This window comes from Montipora capricornis, chromosome 8 (assembly GCF_036669925.1).
Source record: "Montipora capricornis isolate CH-2021 chromosome 8, ASM3666992v2, whole genome shotgun sequence".
NCBI lineage: Eukaryota > Metazoa > Cnidaria > Anthozoa > Scleractinia > Acroporidae > Montipora > Montipora capricornis.
The window spans coordinates 25,566,048-25,578,547 of NC_090890.1; the positions used below are offsets into that span (position 1 = coordinate 25,566,048).

The following is a 12,500-nucleotide window of genomic DNA, read 5'->3' on the forward strand; positions in this document are numbered from 1 at the left end:
AGGTCAGATTTTCAGAAAAATAAGTTTTTTTCAAATGTGTCGCTAATTTCTTTTTTCACCTACAGAATTTTTTATTTTAATTTGAAAGACAAACGTTTTAAATTAATCTAAGCTAACATGCGAAAAATGAAAAAAAAATCACCGCCCGGAAGCTGAGATATAAGCGAATAAAGTTGCAAAATCAGGAAAAATAAGGGGGTTACAAGATGGCATTTACGCATGCGTCACCCTCTCATTCGAGTGCACGCGCGAGTGAAGCTACTGGCCAACACAAACGGATTTAAGTGACCATGAAACCGTTTGTGTACAATTTTCGTTACTTTCGTGAATAGGAGATCTCTATTTATATTCCATATGTATAGGAATTAGAAGAAAGGTGAGCGAAACTAGCGGTATTTGTTTATTTCTGGTGACCCATTTTGAATCGTGAGCTGACGCGAGCAGCTTTTAGAATTGCGTGTGTGGCTTACGCACGGTCGCTCAGCCGAAATCCCTTTCGAGCCTCCTAAGTTCGTTGAGGTGCAGTTCATAGAGTGTTTTATCCGAAATGTTTCATTCGTGGCGGAGAAGGTGAATTCTTTACCCTGTTTTCAATAGGGGCATGCTCCGCAACATTTTGTTTGACAAAAAACAAATAAAACACAAATGAAGAGACGACACAATTTTAAGGAATACCTGTATTTCTACCTCGTTGGATTTTTAAAGACAAATAGGTTTTCTGACCATCAGGGAACTAGCATAGACCAACAGCAAACAACAGCAAACAAAGGAGTTGCTGCACTTTTGGTGAGAGGCCGAAAGTTAAATATCAAATCAGCTTTAGTTAATTATAAGGCCAGTTTTTTTCTTTTCTTTTAATTTTAAATTAGTTTTAGTTTTCTCTATTTATTTGCAGAGCCACAGGAGCCATATTTTACTGTAGATCTACCAAATCAGTTCAGTGCAATAATTGGACAAGAAGCTACTCTAACTTGCCAAGCTTTAGGAGTTCCTCGGCCAGTCATTACTTGGTTCAAAGATGGCTATCTTTTAAGTTCTTTCATAAAAGGTGTAAAAGCTCAGTCTACACTAACATTTCATTCCCTCACTCTGAGTGATGATCATGCACAGTACTGGTGCGAGGCAAGCAACCGGTTCGGTTCCAAGAGGTCTAGTACTGTAACTTTGACAGGTACGTAATGTGCCGTTTGGGCCACAAACTGGAATTTTTCAGCAACATTTGAACTGGATTTTCATAAATTACGGTGGCCTGTAAGGGACATGGCATTTCGTGATCAGTTTTCTTGTTTCAAATTTCAAACTTGAAATTTTGCATTTGCAAACTCGAAATTTTGTGTTCACAAACTTGAAATTTCGAGTTTAGGAACTCGAAATTTTTGTTTTCACAAACTTCAAATTTCGCCGGAGTTTGTAAACTTGTCAGTGTAAAATGCAGACTTCAGACTAAGGTTATAATGTAGCTAACAGGTAAGTACGGTGGCCCGTAAGGGACATGGCATTTCGTCATCAGATATTCAAACTTGAAATTTTGAGTTTAGAAACTCGAAATTTTGAGTTTGCAAACTCGAAATCTTGTGTTTACAACCTCGAAACTTTGAGTTTTGAAACTCGAAATTTTGTGTTCACAAATTCAAAATTTCGAGTTAAGAAACTCGAAAGTTTGCGTTTACAAAATCGAAATTTCGAGTTTGGAAACTGGTCAATGAAAAATGCAGACTGCAGACTAGGGCTAAAATGCAGATTAATGTTATAATTTAACTGTTGTAAGAGCCCAAATCTTTTACAAGTGCTAACAGTTAAGCCTAAATATTGTTGGTGCCCCAGTAATTAAGCCTAAGAGTTTGGGCTTTTTCAACAGTCAAATTATAACAGTAATCTGCATTTTAGCCATAGTCTGCAGTCTGCATTTTACACTGACCAGTTTCCAAACTCGACATTTCGAGTTTGTGAAAGCAATTGAATTGAAAGCAGGAAAACTGATCACCAAATGCCATGTCCCTTACGGGTCACCGTACAGATCAATTAATCTTATTATAGAGTTACTAAAAGCCAATACTTTTAAAACGCAATACTTACCACATGCAATAAGATTCAGTTGTACAGCATATCAATGGACCTAAACCTAAGAATACTGAAGCCTGTCTACGATGATAATCAGTGCGACTTTGTTGATTTCCGTAGGTTTGTATGGGTTTAGTAGAACACAGTCAGATAAATATATGGAAATGCCTCTCTTACTTTGTATTAATCTGATTCCATTAATTAATCTTATTATAGTCCTTATGAAGCCAGTTTTCCTTTTACATCCGAGAAATGTTTCCGCTACCCTTGATGATGATGTTGTTCCAGACATAACGATAACATGTGCTGCAGAGGGATCCCCTAAACCCGTGATAACTTGGCTAGAAAACAACTCAACAATCGTCAACGAAACTGGTTACACACAAAATGGCACCATGTCAATTCTCACCTTAAAAATTCACAAAAAGAGGAAGATGCCAAACTACCGATGCAGAGCTATGAACACAGTTGGAGTCACTCTTTCTGAAGAGGCAACGATAACCTTCCTGGAGAAAGAGACTACAACAGTTGCAGGTACGTTTGATCTCTGCGATAGTCGTTTTCCGAACGTTAGCAATGAAGAGAAAATAAATACACCTCATTCAATAGTTTAACATGTAATACGTGCGGACATTTGGCTCGTTGCAACGAGAAAAATGTCCGCCCGTATTATAAGTTAAACCATTCAATAAGGTGTATTATGATACACTGGTGTCACCAGCTCGATTTCGATTGGCTATAAGCACGCAGCTAATTCTTGCTTGCTCTGTTTCTCTTACGTCATACCTACCGAAAATATATTTTATATATGTAGAATTGACGTCATACCTACAGACAACAGTTTTTTGCATGCAGACGTGACGTCACCTAACACATTAACCAGCAGACTCTGCCAACCGCAGAAACATTCTTTGATTTGCCGCTCATTTAAAGAAATGAACGAATTATCTTTACAAGCGCAGCTCGGGAATATGTATAATGAAACAATTATTGGATTTGGTTTTCGCATGGTAGCCATATTTATCAAGGCCTCAGTTAGTATTATCCGCCTCAGCCTTCGGCTTCGGCAGATAACATCAACTTTGGCCTTGATAATTATCGCTATCATGCTCACACTTCTCCAATAATTGTTAATTATTATTCCACTTTTACGCCATTTTCTTGTATTTGGGCTTCTTCCTGCACTGACGGAGAATCGTATCGATTACATACATAATAAGGCGCGTGTGAGTGACGAAAAACCACTCAGACGAAACCATTCAAATGTCCTTTATTTGATTGGATAAACGAAATGACGGGTGACAAGCGATAACAAGCTCAATTCTCTGATCATTGAACGATATTTCCTGGTCAAAGATGATTCCAAGATTAGTAACTATTCTAGCCATAACCAAGAATGATCTCGTCCAGCGAAGGGCTATTCCGAAATGTAGAGTGAGTTAATAATAAGTCAGTTTTCTCTTTGTTAAGCTTTAGCTCGTTTCGCTCCTTCCACAAGCAAATGTCAGATACACAGTCAGCAATCCGGTCAGTAATCGAGTCAATGTCATCACTGTTGAAGGCCACATAAAGCTGGGTGTCGTCAGCGTAATGATGGCAGTTTAGTTTCTGCTTTTTGATGACTTCGGAATGGGTATGTTATACATCAGATGCAGGACAGTTATCAAAACGGAGCCCTGAGGCACTCCTATTAACAGATCACGATGGGTTGACTGCGAATGCTCGATGTTGACAAATTGCGTGCGATCTTGTAGGTAATCTTTAAACCAATCCAAGGCGGTATCACTAATGCCGAACTGCTGGTGCAATCTTGCGAAAAATCTCGTGATTGACGGTATCGAAAGCCGCAGACATATCCAACAGCACCAGCATGACAACTCTAATTCATGCCGTCTCTGTGCTGTGCAAGGCTTTGTAAGCAGATTGTAAGTGCTCGTGTAAGCCATTGCGCATCAAGTAATCGCTGAGTTGTAAGAACGCTGCTTTCTCAATAAGTTTGGAGACAAATCGTAGATTTGAGACTGGACGAAAGTTACTAAAGGTTTCAGTATCAGCATTAGGTTTCTTGATGAGAGGTATGATCATAGCAGACTTGAGCTCTTTAGGCATCTTACCAGACTTGAGTGACAAATTGACAGTATTCTTTAAAATGGGAACTAGTATAGGGTAGCATTTTCGCATAATTGTTGCAGGTAGAGGATCTAGAGAGCGGGACTTCATAGTGCTTTTCTTGATCAAATCCAAGATGCCATTATCATCTAGTGGCTCAAATGAAGACAATCTTTTCGAGCAATGTGTACTTTCCTCATAAGCTGGAGATGTTGGTGAAATCGTTCCCTGATGTCGATCTGCAATTTGCGAGCAAATACGCTGAATCTTTAACTGAAAAAAAGTATGCAAACGTATTAGTAAGGTCCAACCTCGTTCCCAGGGTCTCTCTTCTCTGCCTCCATTGTCGTTGAGAGAAGACCCTGGTTCACGCTGGTCACGTGTCTCCCAGAATCTGGGAGGTTGGCGAAATGTGTGTTAGGGGACGGGTGGCAATGTAGGCTTTGTGGACATTGCAAAGAAGGGAATCAGCACGCAATTGATTTTGTGGCCAGATAACCATTGACAAAACGTTTGACAGCAGTATTATATGTACTACACATATGGAACCCGATGTGAAAGAAAAAAAGTTGTGGTCAAATCGATCAGACGCCACAGAAAATATCCTCACGTTATTTAAGTTTTCATCCGTGTGAAGGTCCGGATCAACGAAGAATGCTAATAGTTTGCGACAATTTTAAAGGAAAGAAGATTTTGTCGAGCAAGAAAACAAGCGAAACGGTTATCCATGGAAAACAAACTTGTTCAGCGATCAGCCGGTGTGTTGTTATTTAAGTTCTCGAGTCACATATCGACCTCAAATCCATCAAATCAAACTGTATTAGCATGTGCAGGTATTTCATTTTGTTCTTTGATTTTCGTTTTTCTTTCGAAAGTTAAACAACGTGATTGCTAAGGTCGCAATCTTGTAGAGCGAGTTGACAGGTTGACTTATGATATTTATATTTCAACAACTTCGTGTAAATTGTCGATGTCGTTAAGATTTTTTTTACCACTGCACCGCGCTTTAATAGCGTGTATATTTTTAGTCGCAGTAAAATAAAAGAGACATTTTTATCAAGCAAACGTAGTGTTTGGTGTATTCTTTTATGTTAGTGTTCGTTCTGAAGAAGCAACTTTGGCTACTAACGAAATTATTTTTTTTTAAAGCGAACGTCAATCGCCGCTCGACATTAAAGTCGTCTTGTCGATCACAAAAGCTCTTGCTTTTAGTTTGACCGCTTTTGTGGGAATTCATCTCCTGTGGGAATATAACATCAGGTCTTTTGACCTTTTTATTTTAGAAATGCCTTGTTAAACGAATATTTTTTCGCCCAGGTGCGGTTGCGGGATCAAAATATAACGAAAACACTACCCTAGTGGAAAAATGTTTGTCGACGAGTGCCACGTGACCAGCGTGAACCAGGGTCTTCTCTCAACGACAATGGAGGCAGAGAAGAGAGACCCTGGGAACGAGGTTGAGTAAGGTCTTCATTATCTGTAGATGTGGGTGAAATTAATCAGCATTGCTGTTGAGAAGTTCATTGGCAGCTCTGAATAGCGCTCTAGTGTCACTTGATTTTTTCTCGATTAATGTGGAATAATACTATTCTTTAGCTTTACGTAGAAGCTGGTTAACAACATTACACTGTAGCAGATATTTGTTTGTCATCATCAAGTTTAGTTGATCGCCACTTCCTCTCAAATCTTCGTCGTTGTCTCTTAGCATCGGCTATTTCGTCAGTGTACCAGAGTGCACGTAATTTGATTGTAATAGTCCTGGTCTTTAATGGAGCCAGTTGTTCAAGAGCATCTACGGTGACAGTCTCATACGAAGCTGTGAGGGAGTTTAAATCCAAGTTTGTAGTGCTACAGTAACGTTCTGATTGAGATATTATGTCATTAAACTTGTCAAAGTCAAAGTTCTTTAATCAAGGAGAAACGATAGTTTTACGTGTTTTAAGGACGTTCGCGCTAATTGTTTGTGCGCAACTTTACTGCGCAGGTAACACGTATTTTAATATGTCACGCATTACCTCAAGCATTAGTTAAGATCTTATGCCGAGAAAAACGCCAGGGAAAAATTTCCAGGTCGGCTAAAGAATGGCACATTTATTTCAAATTTATCATGAAACGTTAAAGAGAAAGGTCCGGGAGGCTGGAAGAAGGTCACTAATCGAGTAATGGTTAAAAGTTTTAAAAACTCGAGGAAAGTTAGTTTTAGTCACCGACGTTGCATTAAAAAAAAAAAAAAGGGGTTACGTTACGAACTTTTTAGTTCAAAATAAACCAATGTTTTTGAAGTTCTTTCCCTTTACTTTCATAAAAGTAGAGCAGAATTATCTTCTCCTTCTTATGCACTTGAATAGTGCCGACCTAAGAGGAAACAGCCAGAGATTGTATATCACAAAAACCACACTCCAGAAGATGAGAAAGACGGCAATGGAGAGATATGATACAGAACACTAATCAAATAAAGATAACGCCTGCTTGAAACTTCGTTGCTATGCTCGAGTAATTTTTTATTATTATTTTTTTTGCAAAAACCTTTCCTCCAGTCCTTCTCCGGCAGGTCACGCAAAATCGTGACAAACTAAATTTTCCAAGAGCTTCGCAACATCACATCGATTTTACTCGTTTAGATCATCGGTGACCCCTATTTTTTAAAGGCATGAATCACTTGCTCTTCTTACAATCTAAAAAATGTGATTAAATGAAAAAGAAAACCACAATGTAAGAAGTAATCTTTTCTCAAGTGTTTTCTTTCCTTGTGTCCTGAGTTCCAGAAGTGGTTACAACAGGTAGCGCTCGCTAAAATGCTCGTTGAGGATTAACTCTACTGTTAAAGACATCCCCAGCGGCATGCAATTACCTAAAAAACCCACTCCTATATTTCTAAGCACAGAAACATCCACTCTAACATATTATTTTGAAGATTTTCAACGAATGAGTAGATGAGGCTACATCTTGTTATGATGACCTATCAATCGAAATTAGGACATTTTTCCTTGCCTTTTAATTCCGTAACAAAGTCGGGGACCCCCCCCCCCCGTTTTTTTTCCTTTTCATTTTTGAAAAGAAAAAATGACCTAACCTCAGGCGATAAATGAAACAAATTTCAATGTGGGAAGATTTTCGCGCGAACGTCCGTAAGTGGCTTTTGAGCTTAAGATGAAACGCATTAACCTTGTGATCAGAGAGAGAGAGGCTGCTCAAAAATGCGAAGGTTGTTAAGAAAATCACCAACTATGCTAGATCTTGCGATGATTAAGTCCAGAGTATGTCCCAAACCGCGCATAGATACGTTGACGTGTTGTGTTTAGTAAAGATGTGAACTTGAAAACATTATTGTCATCAGCGACATCAACATGAAAATCGAAAAAGTTCAACGCTGCACGGAACTTCTGCTTCAAGCAGAGTTGAAAATTCATCCATAAATAGGTCAACATTCAAACCATTACTATAGCTGAAACAGGTGGGCGATAAACGGCGATAATCCTTACGGATCTGAGGTTCATGAAGGAAGCATCAAGATATTCAAAGCTTCGAAACGATTCGTTAGGCATTCTAGTTTTCACATTGAGAGTAAATTTAAATGAAAGTCCAACTTCACCACCGTTTCATTCAAGTCAAGGATTGTGTACAAACCGGTAACCAGACGGATATATTTCACCATATGTAGCGTCATCGCTATGGCGACGAAGCCAAGTCACCGCAATAGCCAAGATATCAACCGAATTATCAACAACCATGTCTTTAATTTTAAGTGATTTATTACGAAGAGATCTAGCGTTAATCACAGAGCAGGTAAAGTTGTAAGAACTAGCATGCACAGTAGACAGGTCGTTAGAAATCGTCGAGGTACGATGGAGTGGTACAAGGTTGTTATTATTTACGGATCGATAATTACGAGTAAAAGAGAAATTTCGCCTTGTACGAGTAATCCTAGTAGGTATACTGTTAAAATCTAAAAAAAAAAAAAAACAACAAAAAAACTCGACGACCACCTCTGCAATGACGAGTCTTGAGAATTTCAAGTTGTTTTAAATGCGTAAAAACATCAGACGAAACGGTGTATTTCGATTTAGACGAAATAGTTGATTCCTGGAGTAATTTATTCTTGGGTTTCACTCACGTGATCAACAGCCATGTTTTTCAACGAAAACAAAAGAAGACGTTAGCATAATAATAGCTTTCAATTCCCGGAGGATTGGATCGGGACACCAACATGGCCGCCATTTCATTGTTTGGGGACACCAACATGGCGGCCGTGACGTCATGTGAAATCCAAGAATTCTGTTTGATGTAGTTGGTCTTGAATTTAAATTACCCGCTATTACAAATGATTGAGCGATAGTTTGAAATTGTTGAAATCGAGTAGTGATCGGTCCAGGATGAGGATGAATATCCATGCAAACAGTCAGGTTAATCCAAAATATCTTGCCAGGTTCTCACTATTGCAGCAGCAGAAGCACAAGCTTCCGACCGCCTTCACAACAAATAGCCCTTTTCTCATTTGCATTACAATATAATCTAGCATGTATGTGAGGCAATTTCGGGCTATTTTGTAGTTTTAACCCGAAATTGCCTCGCATTCTCGTTTGATTACATTGTAATGCAAATGAGAAAAACTAACCGTGAAAACGATTATTGGCCTGCTCTCATTTGGGCACAGGTAACCCAGGCTCACTGTGTGCGTCACGTAGGTATTAAAATATAGAGAACATATGAGTCGAAGTTTAGGTCTGAAAATTTGCTAGAAAATGGAAATAAAAATCGATAAAACTTACCATGTGGTGAGCTGTTGTTGTCTTTAATACGCACACGAAGTTTCGGGGAAAATGGTCCCCGTTCACCTTCCTTCATAGTATAGTGACAAGGTAGGAGACAGAAGCCAGCTTAAGAACTCCGATCGACCCAAAACAAGCACGATTTTTTTCGTGAAAATCGAATCCAGTCGCTAAATAAACACACCAGGTTCGTGGAACAGGAATTTCTCTAAACCATGAATCCACTGAAGCATCTCCAGGTAGCAACGCGAAGCCACCAGGCTCCGTAGAACGTATAAGTTGACCTGCTAAAATGGCGGCCCGAAAGCGTTGTCCTCGCGAAGTGTCCAATTTAAAATGGCACTGAACTCGGGACACCTGGTGACGAGGGGAATACATGTTTCCCTGGAGGGAGGAGAGTCCCAGATTGCTCAGTGAGTTTTGTTTTTAGCAATTTGGGACTCCTCTCCCTCCAGAACTTATTATACAAATTTTCAGACCTAAACTTCGACTCATATGTTCTCTATATTTTAATACCTACGTGACGCACACAGTGAGCCTGGGTTACCTGTGATTTGGGTGGCTTCATGGCTCAGTAGGTAAGAACCGCACCAGTATCACAGAGGTCGCGGGTTCGAATCCCGTGAAAGCCTAGTTAATGCGATCATTTCTCCAATTCACCCCTAAATCGCACTTCGCAAACATTTGTCAACCAAAGACAAACTTTTCTCCCTTTCCGCCATTATTCGGAAAACTGCTTCGGTAACCACGTGGTTATCCTTGCAGGAAAATATGACATCATTTCAGGAATCCGTAGGAATTTGTGGGACACTTGTTGGAATCTACTACCATATAATTATGGTGAACGGAAACATTCAATAATTTTGTTACGGTTTTCGCGGTACGTCCGATGAAGAGATTTATATTTCGGTGTTGACAAGGAGATTCTCGGAAAAAGTCCGTTGTTTTCTTTGCAGGGGTCGATCCCACGAATTCACGGCAAGTTCGAGAACAAGGCCATTAAACTACCGATAGGTTTATATGACAAATGTCATGCCATACTGCAAGGATCTAAATTGTCTAAAAGTAGCATATTCGCGATTGTACCGAAAGAAATGTTGAATGTCAACCCCGATGAATGAAATGAAGAGATTTATTTTTCGATATTGACTCGGGGAAAGTCGGGAAAAACGACGACTCCTTAGCAGGACTCGAACCTACGAACTTAATAATACCATCTTTATTCATTTAATTCAATTAAAAGGAAGGATACCAGAGGTTATCCCTGTCGAGGGTATCCGCGCGCAGCAGGATGTAATAGACCTTATTCACGATAGCCGCCATGTTGGACTTACATATCTGAGGGGGCAAAAAACACAAGTTCGAGAGATTATCACGAACATCTTAGCCACACAGATGATTTGTTTCACGTTCATTAAATGCTTATCACCTAATTAGTAAAATAGAATGCTTACGCAAGTTACTTCGATGTTTTTTTAGTGAAAAATGAGCAGATAACAAAGTAGAAAGTCAAAATGTCCGAGGCAATCAAAAGATATAAAATTATTGTAAAAGGTACTTAATTCTAAACTCTAAAATGTACTTTTAGCAATGTTAATTCAATATTTCGACGAGCCGATTTTCCTCAATTTGCCTTAATTGCAATGTTTGCTCCCCAGCATAACACATGGCTAATTTGCAAGACAATTTCAAAACCAACATGGCGGCTATCGTGAATAAGGGCTATTGACTGAGAGTCGATTTTGATGAGGGAGGAAAAGCGGAGAACCCAGAGAAAAACCTTCGGTGTCAGATAGAGATCGACTGAAAATTAGCCCACATACGACCCGAAGCCAGGGTTGAACCCTGGTCACAGAGGTGTGCATGCGCGGTTGATAACAGCCTAAACCACCCTGACTAGGCCCCTGACCTTCGTAGCGGATATGATATGGCCGCGCGGAGATATGAGATTTCTCTGTGAGTGTTGATATTTTTCAACACGAGAAGAGGAATTTCGTATCTCCAAGCGGTCATGTAATGTTCTGTTTATCATGTAAACACCGATGAAATAACAAGTCATTTTGCTTTATGTTTGTGTGGTCCCAGGCTAACGTAGAGCAACGACGCGATTTCCACGTGTGACGATAATCATATCGAGCTTTCGCGCAAAATCTGATCAGAAATTTCATCGGTTTTATATTTGAATACATTTACACTTGTAAGTAAATTACCCACCATGATTTCAATGTACTTTGAAGTCAGATCTTGAGGATTAAAAAAAAAATCCCTTTAGCAATTAACTAACGGAGGAATTCGAGGGCGATGAACTTGAAATTCTCAAGCCTGATCCTGGACACATTCTGGGGCGTTGTTTTGGGGCATTCCCTGGACACACTGTTAGCTAAACAAGAGATAAAATTGCCTTGAGTTGTACTCTTTTTTGCTTTGGCCCTGAAAGACTCCTCAAAGTAAGTGGATTTTTTTTTTCTTCAACTGAAATCATTGTTTACATTTACCAAATGCAATATACTTTCAATAGGTAAACCGGATGCCAGGACGGACAACACGTCCACATTTCTCTGGTCTGCTGTCAGCATTGCTGTAGCAGCAATTCTTCTTCTGCTAGTTACAATCCTAGTTTTCTTCAAACAGAAGCAGTGGAGAAGAGCTAATTATCAGCTCAATAATGAAGTAAGGACAGCTTTTACTTTACTCAGTTGTGGTATAAGGGAATATCATGTTCCTGACGTCAATTAAATCACGATCCTCCGACCCACGCAGTATTTAGCGGGAAGAGAACGGGGACATCAAGGCCGTGGAATTAAGCTTTTTTATTATATCTCTCAGATAGTGCGCGCGCCGTAATTGGCTAAATTAGCGGGTCGTACTCTACAGTACGGCCCGCTGTACAGCCCGCTAAATTTAAAATTTCGACAAAACATCATCTAGCGGGCTTTTTATGTCATTTCTGTTGCATAAACTTGTACTGAAAACTGTTTGAATCTTGCAAGCAACTATTTCAAACTTAACAGTTTTTGGGATTTTGGCACGGCATTCTTTGTGGCAGTTGAACCTTCCGCTTCACTTTGACTAGTTTCCTTGCCCGCGCGCCGGTTAACCTCAGAGATAATAAATATCTTACTAACGTCGTTTTCTCAGTCCGTACTGTAAGTTACGGATCCTCGTTTTTTCCCGTTGATTTATGGCCCGCGCGCTTCGCGCTTACAGTACGGACCTCGAACTTGTTTAGTAAGTGGTATGTAACTGCATTTCTCATGGGGGACGGGGACAATAAACATTTTGTTAAAATTGGCGGGAATTTTTCGCAGGGCTGTAACATTGGGTTCAAGCATCGAAAAACGGTCTGCCCTCGTGGTCGTGAAGGGCTTTCAATTGGAATAATTTTCACCTTTTGCTTTAATATACGTCATGAAACATTTTCGGATGATAAAATGTTTGTACTGCTTTTGTTGGGGCGGCCAAAGTTTTAGGACCTTTCATTAAAGTAATCACCGGCTTTCTTTTTGCCTGAAAGCCGATGATACACGGTTCAACATGTTGCAACATTTGTTGCTCAACAAA

The 12,500-nt window shown here is 39.6% G+C and overlaps 1 protein-coding gene across 5 annotated transcripts in view; it reads left to right on the forward strand.

Moving 5' to 3' along the window:
• Positions 1-12,500, forward strand: part of LOC138014291 (neuronal cell adhesion molecule-like) — a 73,348-nt gene that overhangs the window by 48,818 nt on the left and 12,030 nt on the right. For all 5 annotated transcript variants that reach the window (XM_068861340.1, XM_068861337.1, XM_068861336.1 and 2 more), the window contains 3 exons: positions 896-1,171; positions 2,278-2,595; positions 11,458-11,609. In XM_068861340.1, the coding sequence (XP_068717441.1) occupies positions 896-1,171; positions 2,278-2,595; positions 11,458-11,609 (746 nt within the window). The remainder of the gene's footprint in view (positions 1-895; positions 1,172-2,277; positions 2,596-11,457; positions 11,610-12,500) is intronic.